The 22,328-nt window shown below is 47.8% G+C and overlaps 1 protein-coding gene across 1 annotated transcript; it reads right to left on the bottom strand.

Annotated features, from left to right (window-relative positions):
• Nucleotides 1–14,388: 14,388 nt before the first annotated feature.
• Nucleotides 14,389–20,150, bottom strand: LOC144599885 (arylsulfatase I-like). The gene is made up of 2 exons (XM_078411154.1): nucleotides 19,845–20,150; nucleotides 14,389–15,821 (listed from the first exon to the last, which is right to left on the bottom strand). The coding sequence occupies exons 1-2, from the start codon at nucleotides 20,138–20,140 to the stop codon at nucleotides 14,435–14,437; spliced, it is 1,683 nt and encodes a 560-aa protein (XP_078267280.1). The 5' UTR covers nucleotides 20,141–20,150; the 3' UTR covers nucleotides 14,389–14,434.
• Nucleotides 20,151–22,328: the final 2,178 nt, after the last annotated feature.

Below are 22,328 nucleotides of genomic sequence, written 5' to 3'. Positions count from 1 at the left end.
CATTTTTTAGCTTTGAAAAACTCCTTTGTTGCTTTAGCAGTATGTTTGGTATCATTGTCTTGCTGTAAAATGAACCGCCAGCCAATGAGTTTTGAGACATTTGTTTGAACTTGAGCAGATAGGATGTGTCTATACACTTCAGAATTCATTATGCTTCTACCATCAGCAGTTGTATCATCAATGAAGATAAGTGAGTCAGTACCTTCAGCAGCCATACATGCCCAGGCCATAACATCCCCACCACCGTGTTTCACAGATGAGGTGATATACTTTGGATCTTGGGCAGTTCCTTCTCTCCTCCATACTTTGCTCTTGCCATCACTCTGATATAAGTTAATCTTCGTCTCATCTGTCCACAAGACCTTTTTCCAGAACTGTGGTTGCTCTTTTAAATACTTCTTGACAAATTGTAACCTGGCCATCCTATTTTTGCGGCTAACCAGTGGTTTTCATCTTGCAGTGTAGCCTCTGTATTTCTGTTCATGAAGTCTTCTGCGGACAGTGGTCATTGACAAATCCATATCTGACTCCTGAAGAGTGTTTCTGATCTATCGGACAGGTGTGTGGGGATTTTTTTTTATTATAGGGCGAATTCTGTCATCAGCTGTGGAGGTCTTCTTTGGCCTGACAGTCCCTCTGCAATTAGTAAGCTCACCAGTGCTCTCTTTCTTTTTAATGATGTTCCAAACAGTTGGTTTTGTAAGCCTAAGGTTTGGTTGATGTCTCTAACAGTTTTATTCTTGTTTCTCAGTCTCTTAATGGCTTCTATGACTTTCATTAGCACAACTTTGGTCCTCATGTTGATAAACAGCAATAAAAGTTTCCAAAGGCGATGGAAAGACTGGAGGAAAGACTTGGTGCTGAGAGCTCTCTTATACCTGCATTAAGGAGACGTTTAAACACACCTGAGCAACTACAAACACCTGTGAAGCCATGTGTCCCAAACATTATGGTGCCCTGAAATGAGGGGACTATGTATAAACACAGCTGTAATTTCTACATGGTGAAACCAAAATGTATAAAAATGGCCTTTAATAAAATCTGACAATGTGCACTTTAACCACATGTCATTTTTTTTCTATTACAGATCTCAAAATTTGGAGTACAGCTACTAAATAAATGATGGGTCTTGTCCCAAACATTATGGATGGCACTGTATCTGTCCAAATATATTTTAAAAGTCATAATTGTATCTGCCTCTACAGCTTCCACTGGCAGTTCGTTCCAGATACGGACTACCCTCTGAGTGAAAAAGTTGCCCCTAAAGTCCATCTTCAGTTGGACATTGGACATTTTCCTCTGTGACTGTAACAATATAACACTGTAACTCTGGTATTTTTCCCTTTGCACTACCTGTTGTACTTGTTTGATTATACTCATGTATGGTATGATTTGACTGGATAGCTTGCAGCCAAAGCATTTCACAGAAATTCGATACACGTGCCAATACCAATACCGACACACGGAATGTCATGAGCCAGCATGAAGCCAATGGGCCAAATGGCCTCTTGCATCATTGCACGTGGTGGGGCCATACTTGGGGTAATGTGTCCAGTTTTGGTCACCCTGTTACAGGTAGGATGTTGCTAAACTGGAAGGGGTGCCAAAAAGATTTACGAAAATGGTGCCAGGACTCGCGGGCTTGAGCTATGGGAAGAGGTCGGTCAGGCTAGGACCTTCGAGTTATAGAATCAAAGAGTCGTACAATGTGGAAACAGGCCTTTTGGCCCAACTTGCCCATGCTAACCAACAAGGACTTTATTCCTTGGGGCGCAGGCGACTAAGAGGTGATCTTATAGAGGTGTATAAAATCATGTGGGGAATAGAGGGTGAAGGCACAGAGTCTTTTACGCAGGGCATGGGAATCAAGAACCAGAGAACACAGGTTTAAGGTGAAAGGGGAAAGATTTCATGGGATCCTGAGGGGCAACTTTTTCACACAGTGGGCGGTGCTGGGATGAGCTGGGATGAGCTGCCAAAGGAGGTAGTTGAGGCAGGTACATGGATAGGCAAAGTTTAAAAGAGTATGGGCCAAATGCAGGCAGGTGGGTCTAGTGTAGATGGGGCATCTTGTTCAGTGTGGGAAAGTTGAGCCGAAGGTCCTGTTTCCGTGCTGTATGACTCTGTGACTCCAAGTGTACAATTCCGTTGCCTTGGCAGCTGAAAGGTGCAGTCCCAGGGCTGGAACCATGTCAGTGGTGGTCTGGTGGAGTGGATGCTCGGTAACACAGTTTTCCAGACAGACCTGCAAATATAGGTCAAACCCAAGTTCAAATAATTAAACAAATCAGGAACATGAAACCACGAGATTGTTGTAAGTTTCCTCCTCCCAGAGTGCAGAGGAGATTTACCGAAATGTTCCCCTTGATTAGAGGGTATTAACGAGAAGGAGAGGTGGGACAAACTTGAATAGACACAACATCTAACATGGCCAGGACCTACACAGTGAATGGTTGGGCTCTGGAGAGTGTTGTGGAGCAGCAGGATCTAGGAATGCAGGTACATGGTTCCATGAAAGTGGCGTCACAGGTAGATTGGGTGGTCAAGAAGGCTTTCGGCACATTGGCCTTCATCAGTCAGATTATTGAGTCCAGAAGTTGGGAGGTCATGTTACAGTTGTACAAGATGTTGGTGAGCCGGCATTTAGGGTATTGTGTTCAGTTTCGGGCACCATGTTACAGGAAAGATATTGTTAAGCTGGAAAGAGTGCGGAGAAGATTTACGAGGATGTTGACAGGTCTAGAGGGCTTGAGCTCTAGGGAGAGGTTGGCCAGGCTCGGACTCTATTCTTTGGAGTGCAGGAGGATGATTTAGAGAGGACTAATCAACCTACAAACCCGCACGTCTTTGGGACGTGGCAGGAAACCGGAGCATCCGAAGGAAACCCTGGAGTCGTGTCTCATTGTGCAGCCTCCTCCAGCTTGTACTGTTTTCTTCACTCTTGCTCCACATTAAGATACGGGTCGAGACCCTTTTTCAGACTGAGAGTCAGGGAAGAGGGAAACTAGGGATATGAAAAGGTACAAAGAACAAAAGGTACAGAGGTACAAAAGGTAGCTAGGTATGAGTATTGATTTATCTAACTTCAGGGAACATTTGCATTTCCTCTCTCTCCACCCCCCAGTCAGTCAGCAACTGATTTAATCTCCAGCTATCGGGACTTTTATGATGAAATTGCCAGTTTCAGAAGATTCGATTGAATTTAACTGCTGTGGAATACAGATGAGTGACCGTGAAGTTATACATAGAACATAGTTGGGGCGGCATGGTGGCGCAGCATGGTGGCGCAGCAATAGTGCTACTGCCTCACACAGCCTGAGACCCAGGTTCGATCCTAACCTCGGGTGCTGTCTGTAAGTGTGGAGTTTACATTTTTTCCCTGTGACTGCGTGGGTTTTCTCCGGGTGCTCCGGTTTCCTCCCAAACTCCAAAGACGTGCGAGTTTGTAGGTTAATTTGCTTCTGTAAAATTGTAAATGATCCCTATTGTGCAGAATAGTGCGAGTGTACGGGGTAATCACTGGTCGGAACGGACTTGGTGGGCCGAAGGGCCTGTTTCTGCGATCTATCTCTCAACTAAACTAAACAAGTCGATGGAGTGGTAAAGAATGTGTATGGTATGCTTGCCTTCATAGATCGGGATACTGAGTACAAGAGTCAGGAAGTCATGATGCAGCTTTATAGGGCTTTGTTTAAGCCGCATTTAGATTATTGCGCGCAGTTCTGGTCACCCCTATCACAGGAAGGATTTGGAGGCTTTGGAGAGAGAGAGTGCAGAGAAGGTTTACCAGAATGATACCTGGATTAGAGTATATTAGCTACAGGAAGAGGTTGGACCAATTTGGATTGTTTTCTCTGGAACGCTAGAGGTTGCGGGGCAACCTGATTGTAATATATAAAATTATGAGCGGCATATAGAAATATCAAATAGTAGAGTGAATAGCTTTAAGGTGAGAGGGACAAAGTTTAAAGGAGGTGTTTTGCGTGCTACCCAAATAGATCAGATAATACTTTACATAAACACAATCAATTTAAACCCGTACAATAGGTAGAGCCAAGAGGAAGATACAGAGTGCAGAATATAGTTCTCAGCAGTGTAACGCATCAGGTCCTGAGACATGGGGCGTAGCGGGTAGAGTTGCTGCTTTACAACGCCAGAGACCCTGGTTCGATCCTGGCTATGGGTGCTGTCTGTACAGAGTTTGTATGTTCTTGCGACCGTCCGATTTCCTCCCACATTCCAAAAATGTGCCAATTTGTAGGTTAATTGGCTTCGGTAAAAATTGTAAAATTGTCCCTAATGTGTAGCAAAGTGCTAGTGTATGGGGTGTTCACTGGTCAGTGTGGACTCGGTGAGCTGAAGGGCTTGTTTCCGTGCTGTATCTCTAAACTAAACTATGCAAGGTCCAATGTTCGCAATTGGGTAGAGGTGAATTGGGCAGTACCCTCCTGGGTGAGTGGATTTTGATTGAAAAGTTCTGCAGAAAGAGGGAGTCACTAGATTGGATTAGATTTTTTGACTTGAATTGTACAACTGTGACTCAAATGACAAGAGACTGTAGCTAAGGCTTTAAATTACAGGAAATAGTCGAGAAGGGGATTCAGAAGAGAAGGATAATTTAGAAAGGGACAAGATAATTGTCCAGGATGTCAAGATAGACTGCACCAAGAAGGAACAAAGTATGCAAACATTAAGGAATACGTCTCATTAGAGTCATACAAGGAAAAATGATAAAAGATCAAATTGAAGGCACTCTATCATAATGCATTTGTAACTAGCTAGGTGTATTAGTGACATAAATAGAACTATAAATGGAAGTAATTTAACAGTTATTTGTTTGAGTGACCAAAGATGGGAAATAAATATTCCGCTATACTTAAAAGTTTTTTAAAAAATGGAAAAGAAGGCAAGATAGTTTTGGTAATGAGGGAGGGATTATGGCAGCATCTCAAGATCTCATCTCAAGATGCAGAATTAGTTTGGATTAAGGTAAGAAACAGCAAGGAATGGAAAACACCAGTGCATGAGCTCACGAACTTTCACCGTGATGCACCAGTATAAATCAAGATTGCCGTTAACAAAGAGAAGACAGCAGAGTGGCGCAGCGGGTAGAGCCGCTGCCTCACAGCGCCAGAGATCTGGGTTCGATCCTGACCTCGGGTGCTGTCTGTACGGAGTTTGTGTGTTCTCCCCGTGACCTCGTGGGTTTTCTCCGGGTGCTCCGGTTTCTTCCCACACTTCAAAGACGTGTAGGTTTGCTGGTTCATTGGCTTTGGTAAAAATTGTAAATTGTCCCAAGAGTGTAAGGTAGTGTTTGTGTATGGGGTACGGACTCGGTGGGCCGAAGGGCCTGTTTCCACATCTAAAGTCTAAAGAGAGGCAAAGAGTCCAATTCCTCAGCGGTCTCATCACCGACAGCTCTGTGGACGTTGGTCTGGAGACCATCTCAGATCCATCAGCTAGTTGTGATCTCACCTTCTCCTTGGCCACCAATATCTTCAGCCTCACATTCTCACATCTGGGGAGGACAAAGAGGGATCATACATTCATAAGTTCACCAGATATCGGAGCAGAAGTAGGCCATTTAGCCCATCTAGTCTACTCTTTAGACTTTTAGAGATACAGCATGGAAACAGGCCCTTTGGTGCCGATTGGCGATCACCCTGTACACTAGCACCATCCTACACACTAGGGACAATTTACAATTTTTACCCAACCCAACTAATCTACAAACCTGTACGTCTTTGGAGTGTGGGAGGAAACCGGAGCACCCGGAGAAAACCCACACGGTCACAGGGAAACGTACAAACTCCATATAGACAGCGCCCATAGTCAGGATCGAACCCGGGTCTCTGGTGCTGTAAGGCAGCAACTCTACCGCTGCGTGACCGTGCCTTCTTCTATCTCCAAAAGTTCTCTATTCACCTTGTCTGAACCTGTCATTGTCTTGAGATTATTGAGCTGAAATATTAATGTTGTGTCTTTCTCCACAGATGCTACCTGACTGGATGAGTGATTCCGGCATTTTCTAATTCAGATTTTCAGCATTTTTAGTTTTTCTCTTTGGTTTCATGTAAAGGTTACAGCTGTCAAAGAACAGGCTGCTTTTCAAGAGCATGTTTTCATCATTGTTCTGTGGAAAAGAACAAAATCTCAAAATACATTTATTTGCACAAGATCAGTTCAGTTTAATTTATTGTCACGTGTACTGAGATACAGTGAAAAGCTTTTTGTTGCGTGCTATCCAGTCAGCGGAAAACAATACATGTTTACAATCGAGCCATTCACAGCGTACAGATCCAGGATAACGGAATAATGGTTAGTGCAAGATAAAGCTAGTAAAGTCCAATTAAAGACAGTCCGAGAGTCACTAATGAGGTAAACAGTAGTTCAGGACTACTCTCAGATTGTGGTAGAAAATCTCAAATACAGTATGTATTGTATATAAAATAGGTGGTGCAGGTGTCTGCAGCGTGGACTTGCTGTGGGCAGGAGCTAGCCCTGGAACTCAGGTGAGACGAGGGCTTCACCTTACTGGAGACTGGGCGGTGGAGAGGTGGGGATTAGTGGAGTCGCTGGTGGAGAGGCAAGGATCGGTGGAGTCACTGGTGGAGAGGCGAGGATCGGTGGAGCCGCTGGTGGAGAGGCGAGGATCGGTGGAGCCGCTGGTGGGCGGTGGAGAGCCGGGGATTAGGGGAGAGGTGGAGAGGCTGGGATTGGTGGAGAGGAGGAGATCCGGGGATTGGGAGAGAGGTGGAGAGGCTGGTATTGGTGGAGAGGTGGAGAGGCTGGGATTGGTAGAGAGGTGGAGAGGTGGGGATTGGTAGAAAGGTGGAGAGGCTGGGATTGGGGGAGAGGTGGAGGCTGGGATTGGGAGAGAGGTGGAGAGGCTGGGATTGGGGGAGAGGTGGAGGCTGGGATTGGTAGAGAGGTGGAGAGGTGGGGATTGGTGGAGAGGTGGAGGCTGGGATTGGTAGAGAGGTGGAGAGGTGGGGATTGGTGGAGTCGTTGGTGGGCGGTGGAGAGGTGGGAATTGGTGGAGTTGCTGGTGGAGAGGTAGAGAGGCGGGGATCGGCAGAGTCGCTGGTGGAGGTTGCGGGAGGCTGGAGTAAAGTTTCCCCTCCCCGACTCTCAATCTAAAGTAGGGTGTCGACCCGAAATGTCCTCCATCCTTTGTCTCCAGAGATGCTGCCTGACCCATTGAGTTACTCCAGCATTTTGTGTCTATCTTCGGTGTAAACTAGCATCTGCAGTTCCTTCCTACACTCAAATACAACATGTTTGTGCTTTTTCCCCACAAAATTTTGCAGCTGTGGATTAACCAACATGATCCACCCCTCCCCTTCATCTCTCTGTAAAGTTACAGGTACGTCCTTTAATTCTGAGTCTGGTGCCCTCTGGTCCTAGACTCTCCCGCTAGTCGTAACATCTGCTCCACAACCACTCTATCCAGGCCTTTCACTATTTGGTAAGTTTCAATGAGGTCCCCCCTCATCCTAAATTTCAGCGAGTACAGGCCCAGTCTTGTCAAATGCTCATCGTACGATAACCCAATGATCCCCGGGATCATTCTCGTTAACCTCCTCTGGACCCTCTCCAACTCCAGCACATCCTTCCTCAAATTTGGGGGCCAAAACTGCTCACAATCTTCAGATAGGTCTCGACCTGAAATGTCACCTATTCCTTTTCTCCAGAGATGCTGCCTGACCCGCTGAGTTACTCCAGCATTTTGTTTCTATCTTCAGTGTAATCCAGCATCTGCAGTTCCTTCCTACACTGACTGGTCTGTTGGTCGGCCTGCTCTGTTTCCACTCTGTATGACTCTTGGACTCTACGACATGTAATCCACCAGTCCTGTGTTTCGGACATGACGAAGATCTGAAGTTGAAGATCAATGGCCCGAGGGAGACAATTGGCCTGTTCATCCTCCTACACCTTCTCTTCTAGCCTGGTTACCATGGTGACTGAGCCTTGCCAGTGCTCCCGACCAATGATTAACAAACGCCCAAAATATGCACGCTCCTTTGCTAATACTTGGTTGATCTGAGGGAGAATTGTGCTTTTTATTAAAAGGAGATGGTCGGTTGCCATAACGATCCTCCCTACCTGTACGGTCTTGGATTCCGTTTGGAGATCCAAGTAAACAAGCTGGCAGGCAGGAGGTCTTTATATTTCGCTGATCATCTGTGGTCCCATCCCCTGGGAACAAGAGGTCCCCCCCATCCTCAAGCTCCATTCAAGGAGTCATCCAGTCACACAACAGACCCTTCGGCCCAGCATTCCCATACTGGCCAACATGACCTGCGGTTGCCCCATATCCCTCTGAAACTATCCAATCCATGTACCTGTCCAAATGTCTTTTAAATGTTGTGATAGTACCTGTCTCAACTACCTCTTCTGGCAGCTCATTCCATATAGCCACCACCCTCTGTGTGAAAATGTTACCCCTCGGGTTCCGATTAAATCTTTCCTCTCTCACCTTAACCCCAAGTCCTCCGTTTCTTGCCAGTTTGGTGGAGTAGACTCTATGGGCCGAATGGCCTAATTCTGCTGCACTTATGAACTTATGCCCTCTGTTTCTTGATTTCCCTATCCTGGGTAAAAGATTCTGTGCATCTATCCTGTCAATTTCCCATATGATTTTATACTCCTCTATAACATAGAATTAGTGTGGACCGTGTAGACCAAAGAGGCTGTTTCTACGCTGTATCTCTAAACTAAACAGATAAAAGCACAAATAATACCCAGATTACGCATAGACTTTACCTGACATTGAAAAGAGAACATTCATGGAAAAAGACATTTAGAAAACAAGTGCACGGTGGCGCGAGGTGGTTCGTAGTGTTCCGCTGGCGAGGTAGGATTAAGGTTGTTTGGGTCGGTTCAATAACCTGATGGTGAAGAAGGGTCCTGACCCAAAACGTCGCCCATTCATCTTCTCCAGAGATGCTGCCTGACCCGCTGAGTTACTCCAGCACTTTGTGTTGTTCGAGCCATTAATCCAGCTCTGCAGCCATCTGCACCGCTCTCCCACCAGAGGTCACCAGAGCATAGAACATAGAACGGTACAGCACAGGAACAGGCCCTTCGGCCCACAATATCCGTGCCGGACACGATGCCAGGTTAAACTAATCTCCTCTGCCTGCACGTGGTCCATATCCCTCCATTCCCTGCATATCGAAATACCAGTCTAAAAATAGTCAGCAAGTGCTGGAGTAACTCAGCGGGCCAGACAACGTCTCTGGAGAAAAAGGATGGGTGACATTTTGGGTTGGGTCCCTTTTTTGGTGCCGAACTGAAACATCACCCATCCTTATTCTCCAATGATGCTCCCTGGCCCACTGAGTTACTCAGGCACTTTGTACCCTTTTTAGCAGCAGTCATCTCAGACCTTTTCATCCCTCTCCCTGACTGCTTGGTTTTCCTCCGGGTGCCCCAGTTTCCTTCCAAACTCCAAAGAGTTGCAGGTTTGTAGGTTAATTGGCCCTCTGTAAATTATCATTAGTGTGTAGGGAGTGGATGAGAAAGTGGAATAACATGGAACTAGTGTGAACAGATTGATTGACAGCGAGCCGAAGGGCCAGTTTCCATGCTGTATAACTAGACGAGACTAAACTAAACTGATGAGTTCTGTGCCTTTTCATACCTCTACTTTCCCCCTCGCCTGATTCAGTCTGAAGAAGGTTCTTGGCCCGAAATGTCACCTATTCCTTTTCTCCAGAGATGCTGCCTGACCCGCTGAGCTTTTCCAGCACTTTGCCTTTTGCTTCAGATTCCAGCATCTGCAGTTTCTTGTGTCTCCAGTTTCACAATTCCTGTCACCAAGACTCAATGTTGTTTGTAGAAAGGGTTGGATTTGTTTAATTTACTGGAAATTAAATGGTGTGGTTTTTGTGGTGCGACAAGAACTGCAGATCACACTCCAGGAGTTGGCAGGCTGGTAATTTAACCCTGTCCTATCTTTGAGGGCATTGTTAAAGATGGATCTGAGATCTTTGACCTTCCCGAAGGAAGATCTGCTCAGCCAAACCAAACATTGGTGCGTCACAAAGTGCTGGAGTAACTGAAGAAGGGTCTCGACCTGAAACGTTACCTAACCATGTTCTCCAGAGATGCTGCCTGACCTGCTGAGTTATTCCAGCACTTTGTGGGGGTTTTTTGCAGTAGCCATCTCAGCCATTTCATCTCAGCTCTTTGTCCAGCCATCTGCCTATCAAAATCCCCCCTCACCTGGACACACCTATCACTCACTTTGTTCTCACTCTTCTCTCATCCACCTTTGTTTTGCATGCTATCTAATCTGATCAGGTCAAACACAAGTACAATAGGTAGAGCAAAGGGGAAGATACAGAGTGCAGAATATAGTGCTCAGCTTTGTAGCGCACCAGTTCCAGAGACAAAGTCCAATGCCCACAAGACATTGAGTCTCCAATGAGATTCTAGCACTTTATGTCTGTCTAAAGTATTTCACTGTACGTTGATACACATGATAATAAAGAAACCATGAAACCATTGAAGTATAGATGCACCTGCCCACTAACCATTTGGGACTCGTATACAAGAGGGCCTGGGACCTTAAACGCTCCTCTCATTTACAACCTCTCTCTCTATGTTTAGATAAGTCTGTCTTTTGATTCCTCCTTGCGAAGGGCTTGACTTCACACTTTCCTACATGGAGTACCATTTGCCAAGTTCAGTGGTTGGGGAGAGTTTGTCTGGCAGACATTGGGTCAATGAATCTACCCGCGATCCCAGCCAACACCATCACACCCGACTCACTGGCTGGCTCCACCATCTTCCTCATCTCCCCACTGTTTGCTTTTCCCTTTGGCAGCTTCATACGCATGGACTTTCGGGTCCTCAAGAACCGCTCTGTGTCTTGCTTCTTTGCTTTCTCAAGCAATACCTTGGACCCCGACCCACTGAATCACGTCCAATAGATCCACCACAGAAAGCAGAGAGACATTCAGAAGCAATTTCACCTCCTGATTTATGGTTTCCTTTGACTGGCTGAGTTTTTGCAAAGTTGGCTTCCTGAGGCTTTCCTCGAAAAGGCAGCATGGTTTCACATCAGCCTCTTTGTTCCTGGCAGCATTACTGGACAGCTGAGAGTTTATTCCAGGTCCATTGTTGGCTGTGGAAGAAGTGATAATGAAGGGACAATGCAACTAGTGTACGACCAGAGTGGAGGAGATACTTGAAATTAGAAAAATCATTATCCATCCCGCTGGGTTGCAAGTTGCCCAAGGCATGTTGAGACATAATGTGTGTTGAGCCCAGGCGGAGATGAGCCAGGCCAATACGTCATGATGTAGTTACGTCACCCTCCTCCCAGTGATAACACAGAGCCCAAGCAACGTGAAGGTCATCACTAATCTTTAAACAAAAACAGCCACTCATCGCAAATACTTTCCCCCTCTCTGACTCAGCCTCAAATCATAACTCGATTAGATATTCTATCTGAAAGAGCTGCAATCGCGCAGCTACTTTGTACTCTGAAACTCAAAGTTTGTTCTTTTGAAATATTGGAACAAAAGGATATGTGGAGAAGCTGAGAGGCAGAACAAAGGATTGATATTGTGGTTGTCTTTGCCTTTATTTTTCTCCAGTGCTGTCTGTACAGGAGAGATGTGATTGGGGAGTGTGGGCTTTGCATCTCAGGTCTGGGTGACACTACCCAAGCCGAGGTTTATTGTCTGTCCTTGAGAACCAGGGGGTGGGGTTTAATGGCCTGTGTCACTGCTCACCGAGGATAAGGGGGAGGAAAGTGAGAGGGAGGTAGAGAGACAGACAGTATGGGAGAGCGAGGAAAAGAGAGAAATAGGTGGGGGACAGTGAGGGGAGAGACAGAGACAGAGAAGGGGGAAGATAGAGGGAGAGAGAATCTGTGGAATTCATTGCCACAGACGACTGTGGAGGCAGTCAACGATGAACAGACTTTTGGTTATTAAGCGTGTCAGGGGTTGTGGGGAGAAGGCAGGAGAATGGGTTGAGAGGGAAAGATAGATCAGCCATAATTGAATGGTGGAGTAGACATGATGGGCTGAATGGCCTAATTCTGCTCCTATGATTTATGAACTTATGAATGCTGACATTGTCAGCAATGTCCAAACCCATGAATGAATCAAATTTTCAACACGACCTCCGGTAAATTGCATGAGTCACCCCTTCCTAGTCCAACGATAAATTCCCTGGTCTCTTGGATGAAGTGCCGAGGAACAATTCTGCTATATTAAAGGTGCTATATTGAAAAAAGAGAGAGCGAGAGAGAGAGAGAGAGAGATATAATATGGGCCAAACGTAGGCAGATGGGACTAGTGTGGATGGGCCATGTTGATTGGCGTGGACGGTTGGGCTGAAGGGTCTATTTCCACGCTGTATAACTCTATAAAGGTAAATGGATAAGAAGGTTAGTCTGTTGCAGTTAGTTTGCAATACTCCATCTCATTGCGCCCAAACTCAACCAAGCAAGGAGGTCACCAGAACAAAGAATTCCAACATCAGATGGCGGTTCGCATTGTTTCAGTTTATTTCACAACCGATTGAACACAGTCACGACAATATTAAATAAACAATATAAAAAATAATTGCCACAGATATTCAATTTAATCAAAAATAATCAAGACACTTAGAGATTTTGGCCTTTCCATCAGTATCTAAACCTTTTGGCATAATGAAGTTTCATCTTGAAACTTCCCCCTCACCTGTATCCACCCATCAATTGCCAGGCATTCTCCTGCCCCCATTTCTCTACCAGCTTTCTCCTCCCTCGTACATCAGTTTGAACACATGTTCCAGGCACCCACCCACCACCCTCTGTGTAAATAAAAAATTGCCCGCACTTTCCAATTTCACTGTAACTCTTGCAACTCAATTTCACGAATAACCTAAGCAATCTGAAGAAGGGTTACGACCAGAAACATCACCCATCCTTATTCTCCAGCGATGCTGCCTGATCCGCTGAGTTACTCCAGCACTTTGTGTCTTTTTTCTTGTAAACCAGCATTCGCAGTTCCTTGTTTCTCTGATCCCATCTTTGATTAGACAAGAAAAAAATTTCCCAGATAGGCACAAAATGCTGGAGTAACTCAGCGGGATCGGCAGCATCTCTGGAGAGAAGGAATGGGTGACTGAAGAAGGGCCTCGCTCCGAAACGTCACCCATTCCTTCTCTCCAGAGATGCTGCCGACCCCGCTGAGTTACTCCAGCATTTTGTGTCTATCTTCAGTTTAAGCCAGCATCTGCAATTCCCTTCTACACAAATAAAAAACCCACAGCTTGTTCAACCTCTCCCTATAACTCAAGCAATCTCGGCAATGGGTGAGATGGGGAAATCGAACATTTCAAAATTGAGAAATACCTTTAGGCTTTAGCGATACAGCATGGAAACAGGCCCTTCGGCCCACTGTCCATGCAGACCATTGATCACCTGCCAAATTAGCACTATCCTAAACACTAGGGACAATATGCGATTTACCAAAGCCAATGAACCTACAAACCTGCACGTCTTTGGAGTCAGGGAGGAAACGAGATCACCCGGAGAAAATTCACGTGCTCACAGGGAGAACGTACAAACACTGTACAGAGAGCACCCGTAGTCAGGATTGAACTTGGTTCTCTGGCGCCAGAAGGCAGCAACTCTACCGCTGCGCCACGCATGATGCCAAGTTAGACCAATCTCATCTGCCTGTACCTGTCTATTCTCAACAGCAGAAATAGAAGCATGAGTCAACCATTTGGAAGAAAGGATTTAGTTTGGAGTTACAGCATGGAAACAGGCCCTTCATTTTCTTTGGTACATTAACAACATTTAAAAGACGTTTGGACAGATATGTGGATGGGAAAAAATCAGAGGGATAGATTAATTGAAAGATACAACATGGAAATAGGCCCTTCGGCCCACCAGGTCAATGCTGATCATCAATCACCCGTTCACACTAGTTCCGCGTTATCCCACTTTCTCATCCACTCCCCACAAACTAGAAGTCCAATTAGCTTTACAAACCTGCACGTCTTTGGGATGTGGGAAGAAACCGGAGCACACGGTGGAAACCCATGCGGTCATAGGGAGAACGTGCAAACTCCACACAAACAGAGACACACATACACACACTTGGGTGTAAATTGGTGGTATCTGGATCTACGAGGCAGTGGAACCACCTGCATTGCCACCGCATCGCCCACAGGTTGAACGCTCCACCCATGCAAAGTGCCCTCGTGTTGCAATCCTTCGTCGTGGTACAGGGGCGTGGTACAGAGAGAGAGAGAGGAGGCAGAGGGAGGAATGGAGAAGAAAGGGCAGGAGCCAGAAGGAGGGAGTGGCCAATGGTCCCTACACCTCATATTCACCAACCCCCCCTCCCCCCCCCCCCCCCCCAAAGGTCCACCTTGGATCCAGGTATCTCCCAGTCTTGGGGCCAGGTTCCCGAGCCACCTAGATGCGGTTGGACATTATCCTGGTGTTGAGCTTCTTGAAGAAGGACTTGAGCTTGCAGATCTTGCAAGTCCTCTTCTTGCTCTTCTTCCTCACCGTCCTCTCCAACTCCTCATCCTCACTGGCCCAGGGCATCCAGGCGCCGCCGTGGAGCTCTGGATTCGCCCGGGGGTCATCGGCTGGGTAACGCACGGGGATGGAGGTCCTCTCGTAATGAGCCAGCCTGGTCAACAACCTTCTGACCACTGCTGGATGCTCGGCAGATACCTCCACCCTCTCGTAGGGGTCGGCCGTGATGTTGAAGAGCCACACCGTCCTGTGGCTGCCCGTCCTCTGCCGTTCCAAGTTCCACCAGATCCCTGGGAGGCTGGGGAAGGTCTGGGGTGGGATCCAGTCGCTGTGTCCGGGGTCACCGGTCATTAGCTTCCAGTCCCCCGTCCGGATAGCCGCTTGGACAGCCGTGTTCCAGATGCCTAGACCTTCCTCCAAGGAGCCGGACTTGGCCAGGCTGTGCAAGGGGTCGATGTTGTGCAAGATCTCCTTGCGTGGAGACCTCTTCCCTCTGCTGATGGTCGGCCAAATGTTGTAGCCATCCAGCGGAGGGGTCACGGTCAAGTTGCCTCCAGCCAGCGAGACCAGGGTTGGGTACCAGTCCGTGATGTGGACCAAAGACCTGCTCACCCTTCCCTTCTTCCTGATCAGGGGGCTGTGGACGAAGCCAACCCCTCTGATGCCCCCTTCCCAGTAGGTGCCCTTGCGCCCCCTCAGGGGCCAGTTGCTGCCACCGGAAAAGGGTTGGGCGCCATTGTCCGTTGAGTAGATCAGCACGGTGTTCTGGTAGTAGCCGTACCTCTTGAGGTCCGCAGTGATGTTGCCGATGGCTTCGTCCATGCAGGTCACCATCGCTGCGTACTTGCGGCGCGCCACGTTGCCCAGGGACCTGTACTGGTAGATGTACTCCTTGGGCGACTGTAGTGGGGTGTGGACCGCCTGAAAGGCCAAGTAGATGAAGAGTGGCTCCTTGGGGCTGTGGGATGCCAAGATCTTGGTGACCTTCTGGGCGTAGAGTTGGGTGGAGTACTTCCCGCTGTGTTCCCACGCCACGTTCTCCCCGTCGTGGAGGTCGAACCCACACACCCCAGGCCCGTCGCAGTTGTCGTAAGTGTAATAGTCCGTGCTGCCCGTCAGGGTGCCGAAGAAAGTGTCAAACCCCCGCCGGGTGGGCAGGCAGTCCTTCTTGTAGAAGCCCAGGTGCCACTTGCCCACCATGTGGGTGGAGTAGCCCACCTCCTGGAGCTTCTGGGGCAGGGTCACCTGGTCCAGGGGGAGGCAGTTGGGTTGTCGTGGCCGGATGATGGAGTGCTGCAGGCCCGTGTGGATCTGGTACCTGCAGAAAAGGCACACACCATGAGTCATGGAGTCACAGCAGAGAACTGCAGATGCTAGTTAATACCAAAGATAGACACAAAGTGCTGGAGTAACTCAACGGATTAGACAGCATCCCAGGGGAACATGGATAGGTGACAGTTTGGGTCGGGACCGTTCGTCAGATCAAATTTGGCGTGGATGCGTTACCCACTGAGGTTTCCGCACATCAGTCTAGATAGTTGGCCTAATTATTTGAGTTGAAGGCACCGAGTCAAGACAGCAACCAGAGACTGCCCTCTCACTGGCCAAAGGCCACTAAACCACTGCTGACTCATGGTGTTGCGAAGACTACACTTAACAGTGAACATGAAGTTGAGATGTTACGTTGCAGTTGTACAAGACGCTGGCTTGGTCACAGTTGGGGTACAGTTCAACGCTGTACCTCTAAACTAAACGCTGGCACTGTGAGGCAGCAGCTCCACCAGCTGCGACACTGGGCAACCCCTCAAAATCTACACCCATAGATTTCTGTGCACTCAACACAGTCTCTTTAGAGGTACAGCGTGGACTCAGTGGGCCGAAGGGCCAGTTTCCTCACGGTACCTCTAAACTAAAACTAAAGCTCCTTGTCAAAAACATAGACCAACTCCAAGCTGTGTCTGTGCGCGGTCTCCCCCAGGAGCGGTGCACAGATTAACAAAGTCTCTTTGCTTCGTATGCAGTCACTCACAGCTAGTGTAAACATTCACCGTGAAATTCAAAGCATTTGCTTCGGGTCACCCTAAAGCCTTCTCCTGAATCGAGAATGCACTTCCCCCCCCCCCCCCCCCCCCCCGAAGATCAGCGGCCGGTTTATTTTGCCAAGGCAGATCTTGTGGAGAGATTGAATCCCTCAACCTAATAACATGTTGCAGGCGTCATCTTAACGAAGGGGCGATATGGAAAAATCAGCAGCAGACTGTGTCGTTTATTTAGTTTAGAGATACAGCAAGGAAACAGGCCCACTCAGACCCAAATACTAACACAATCCAACACACACTAGGGATAATTTACAATTATACCAAGCCAATTAACCGACAAACCTTTACACCTTTGCAGTGTTGGAGGAAACCAGAGTACCCGGAGAAAACCCATGCAGGCGGCGGGGAGAACGTACAAACTCCGTACAGACAGCACCGTGGTCAGGATCGATCCCAGGTCTCTGGCGATGTGAGGCAGCAACTCTACCGCTGCGCCACCGTGCCGCCCACAACCTTGTAGACATTATTCAGAATGTCTGATGGCACAGTCACCAGAAAGAATAAAAACGTAACATTATATTGGAATTTAGAAAGTTAAGCAGCTGACTTGGTTGAAGTTTGAGATATTTGCCACTGGGATAGATAGAAATAAACTTTTTCTACTTGTTTAAGAGTGCTGAACTTCATTGTGACTCTTGCGCTTTTTAAAACTGCACTTTCTCTTCAGGTGTAACACAGGCAAGATGCACAGAAGTGTGAAGACGCACACCTCCAGATTCAGGGACAGTTACTTCCCAGCTGTTATCAGGCAATTGAACCATTCTATCAACAACTCGAGAGCGGTCCTGACCTCCCATCTACCTCACTGGAGACCCTAGAACTATCTTTACTCAGACTTTATCTTACACTAAACACCATTCCCTTTATTCTATATCTGTATACTGTGGACAGCCCGATTGTAATCATGTATAGTATTTCCGCTGACTGGATAGCAGGCAAAAATAATTTCACTGTACCTCGGTAAATGTGACAATCAATTAAACAGTGGTGCAACTGTTCGAGCCACTGCCTCACAGCGCCAGAGACTATCAGGTTTGATGCTGACAGGTGTTGTCTGTGTGGAGTTTGCACGTCTCCTCTGAGATTGATATTTCCTCTGGGTGTTCCAGTTTCCACCTATATCCCAAAGATGTATGGATTTGTAGGTTAATTGGCCCTCTAGTGTGTAAGGAATGAATGAGACAGTGGGATCACATAGAACTAATGTGAACAGGTGATCAATATTTTCTGTCCTGGGCCTCCTCCATTGCTAGAGTGAGGCAAACTGGAGGAACAGCAGCTCATATTCCTTACAGGTAGCTTACAACCCATGGTAGCAACATTGAATTCTCCAATGTCAGATAACCTCTTACAACTCCCCCCCCCCCCCCCCCCCCCCCCCGTGCCCCACCTGGACACCTGTCTCCTCCTATTACCTGTATATCGCTGAGTCAAAGTGCAGACCGGGCAATCGTTCCGCTGAGCATCTTCGCTCAGTCTGCCTTGGCCTATGCGATCTCCCGGTTGCCAAACACTTTAGCTCCACTTCCCATTCCCACACTGACCTTTCTGTCCTGGGCCTCCTCCACTGTCAGAGTGAGACCACACGTAAACTGGAGGAACAGCATCTTTCGCTTGGGCAGCTTACAACCCAAGAGTTTTGATTTCTCTAACCAAGTAACCCATGCATTCCCTCTCTCTCCATCCCTCCCCCACCCTAGTCATCTCACTAGTTTTACTGTCATCCTGTTGAGTTCCTGTTTACTCGTTATCACCTGTCCCAACAATGGCCTATTGTGTGTCCCACATTTTCTTGATGATCATTACTTTTTACATATCTTCCATTCATTTCTCCCAAGTACCGTCTGTATCTCTCATCCCCCTGACTCTGTCTGAAGAAGGGATTTGACCCGAAACATTACCTATTCCTTCTCTCCAGGGATGCTGCCTAACCCGCTAAGTTACTCCAGCTTTTTGTGTCTGCCTTCGGTTTAAACCAGCATCTGCAGTTCACCCCTACACATATTACCAGTCTCTCCTCTCTCCCAGCTTCTCTCTCCCCCCCCCCCCCCCCCCCCCCCCCACCCAAATCAGTCTGAATAAATGGTCTGGACCTGAAACTTCACCTATCCATAAATAGACACAAAGTGCTGAAGTAACACGTTGAGTTACTCCAAAACTTTGTCCATCTTTGGTATAAACCAGCATCTGCAGTGCTTTGGTTTCGACACCTCACCTATCCATGTTCTCCAGAGATGCTGCCTGAACCATTTAAGTTACTCCCAGCACTTTGTAAACAACAATGTCCACCGGCCTTGCGTAGGGAGGAACTGCAGATGCTGGTTTAAACCGAAGATAGGCACAAAAAGCTGGAGTAACTCAGCGTGTCAGACGGTATCTCTGAAGAAAGGGGAGAAAATGAAAAGGTGACGTTTCAGGTGGAGACCCTTGATTTTCAGTCTGAAGAAGGGTCTCGACCCGAAACGTCGTCACCTGTTCCTTTTCTCCAGAGATGCTGCCTGACCTGCTGAGTTACTCCCAGTTTTTGTTTGTGTCCAAGCCCACCACCCATCCTTCCATTAACCTGATACCTCCTCGAAACCAAACCCACTAGAGAGAGAGTTTGGATACTCTCAGTTGTACAGGGCCCTAGTGAGACCGCACCTGGAGTACTGTGTGCAGTTTTGGTCTCCAAATTTGAGGAAGGATATTCTTGCTATTGAGGGCGTGCAGCGTAGGTTTACTACGTAAATTCCCGGAATGGCGGGACTATCATATGTTGAAAGACTGGAGCGACTAGGCTTGTATACACTGGAATTTAGAAGGATGAGAGGAGATCTTATCGAAACGTATAAGATTATTAAGGGGTTGGACACGTTAGAGGCAGGAAACATGTTCCCAATGTTGGGGGAGTCCAGAACAAGGGGCCACAGTTTAAGTATAAGGGGTAAGCCATTTAGAACTGAGACGAGGAAAAACTTTTTCAGTCAGAGAGTTGTGAATCTGTGGAATTCTCTGCCTCGGAGGGCAGTGGAGGCCAATTCTCCGAATGCATTCAAGAGAGAGCTGGATAGAGCTGTTAAGGATGGCGGAGTCAGGGGGGGGGGGGTATGGGGGAGAATGCAGGAACGGGGTACTGATTGAGAATGATCAGCCATGATCACATTGAATGGCGGTGCGTACAGGCTCGAAGGGCCGAATGGCCTCCTCCCGCACCCCTATTGTCTATGGATACTCTCTCCCAGCCTATTGATGTCGCTCACCTTCCCGTGATCAGCTGGCTCCTGGAGGGCGTGCAGATGGGCTGGATGTAGTAATTCTCCAGTTTGACCCCCTGTGCGGCCAGGCTGTCCATGACCGGGGTGCGGATCTCCGAGCGGTGGTAGCCGATGTCGTGGTAGCCCTGGTCATCAGCCAGGATGAAGATGATGTGGGGTTTGCCCGCGGCTCCGGCCACCGCCGCCTCGCCGCTTGGACCGGCCTTCATCCAGTCCCAGGACATGTAACCGAAAGACAGCAAGCTCACCAGCGAGAAGCCGGTCAGAGTGTACACGGCCATAGCCCGCGGCCAACGGCGCACACTTGCCCCCCCCCCCCCCCCCCCCACCCCCCCCCCCCACCACCACCAGGCTCACTAACTTTATCCACAAAGGTCACTTCATTAATATTTTTCCCGACATCAACAAAAAAAAAATCAAAAACTCTCCAAATTCGTAGCGAGCTTTCCTGAAAAGTTGACAAAAACCTTGTCCGATAAGGTCACTTTTCACTTTGTTTTTCTCGACAGTTTCCAACACAAACGACAACAAAAAGTCTCAAATTTGTTGCAAGGTTTTTCAAACTTGTTCCCAAAGTTTCCTCGACAGTAGGAAACGCTTTGGATGTAGGGCAGCAGACTTCTCCAATGTTGCTAATGTTTAACTTTTACTCCGGAGCGGAGGACTTTAAATGGTTTTATTTCAAGGCTCCGTCATTGTGGTATCGACTTCCAAGCCGCCTTGGTTAGCGGACTCCCTCCCCCCCCCCCCGCTCTCCCGTAACGGTGCGGCTAGAGCGGGGATGGTGGTGGTGGTGTCTGGAGCCCGAGCCCGAGCCCGCCCCCTCTCTGCTCCGATGGCGGCATCTTGCCAGGGGGGTGGGCCCCACTCTCCTTTTCACCATTGGGCAATCCATCTGTCGCCCATTCATTTTTATTCCACATGACCAGGTTACAGAAAAATTGTCAAGTTCAGCTGTGCAAACAGGAGGCTCAATATCTGCAAGGAATTCGCTCTAGGGCTCGGGAGCCCCTGATCCCACTTCCCACAAGGAAGACATTCCATCAGGAAAACTAAGTGGTGGGGGGGTGGAGGGGGATGGTGGGGGGTTGGGAACTTCAGATGCTCAAAATCTGAAATAAAAGGCAGGAAGATCTGCAAATACTCAAGAGGTAAGGCAGCATTTGTAGTCATAGAGTCAAACAGCACGGAAACGGGCCCTGCTACCCAACCTACCCATGCCGACCAATTTGCCCCATCTACACTCGTCCCACTTGCCTGTGTTTCAAATGTAATAAGAGCAGAATTATGCCATTCAGCCCATTGAATCATGGCTGGTCTGTCTTCCCCTCTCCGCCCCATTCTTCTGCCTTCTCCCCCATCACCCCCGCCACCCTTACTAACCGTTTGGCCCATATCCTTACAAGCCTTTCCTACCTGTGTCCCTGTCCAAATGTCTCTTAAATGTTATGATAGTACCTCCCTTAACTACCTCATCCGGCAGCTTGTTCCACAAAGAGGGCAATTGTGAATGTTTAATTTAGTTTAAATACGTTTAATGTCGCGTGTACCAATGTAGAGTGAAAAGCTTTTGTTGCATGCTAACCAGTCAGCAGAAAGACTACATATGCTAACAATGCGTGATTACAACAAGCCGTCCACAGTATATAGATACAGGATAAAGAGAATAATGTTTAGTGTAAGATAAAGGTCAGTAAAGTCCGATTAAAGATATTCCAAGAGTCTTCAATGAGGTAGATGGTAGCTCAGGACCGCTCTCTAGTTGGTGATAAGATGGTTCCGTTGCCTGATAACTGCTGGGAGGAAACTGTCCCTGAATCTGGAGGTGTGCGTTTTCACACTTCTGTACCTCTTGTCTGATGGGAGAGGGGAGAAGAAGGAGAGATTATGCTGGTGGCCTTGCCGAGGCAGCGGGAGGTCTAGATGGAGTCCATAGAAGGGAGTATGGTTTGTATGATGGTCTGGGTTATCTCCCCACAATTCTCTGCAATTTCTTGCGGTCTGGTATGGAGCTGCGATGCATCCCGATTGTTCATGGAGATACAGGAGACTTGTGCTTGCTGGAATCTTGAGCAAAAAAAGTCAAAATGCTGGAGGAACTCAGCGGGTCAGGCAGCATCTGTGGAGGGAAATAGACAGGTGAGATTTTGGGTCAAGATCTTCAGCTAGATTTGTCCTGGCCTTTTCTCGCCTCCAGTTCCCCCTTCCCCCCACCTCCATCTTTCGGTCTGAAGAAGGGTTTTGACCTGAAATATCACCAATCCCTTTCACCAGAGATGCTGCCCGACCCGCTGAGTTACTCCAACATTTTATGTATAAACCAGCATCTGCAGTTCTTTCCTACACATCCACTGATTTCCTCTCACACTGAGAGAGGTAAAACTAAAGAAAAACTAGAGTGAAATACAGTGCTGGAGCAACACAGCGGGTCAGGCAGTATCTCGGGAGAGAAGTCTTCAGGTGACGTTT

This window comes from Rhinoraja longicauda, chromosome 14, assembly GCF_053455715.1.
Source record: "Rhinoraja longicauda isolate Sanriku21f chromosome 14, sRhiLon1.1, whole genome shotgun sequence".
NCBI classification, from domain to species: domain Eukaryota; kingdom Metazoa; phylum Chordata; class Chondrichthyes; order Rajiformes; family Arhynchobatidae; genus Rhinoraja; species Rhinoraja longicauda.
The sequence above is the reverse complement of the archived record's forward strand: the minus strand, read 5'-3'. Positions and strand labels throughout refer to the sequence as shown.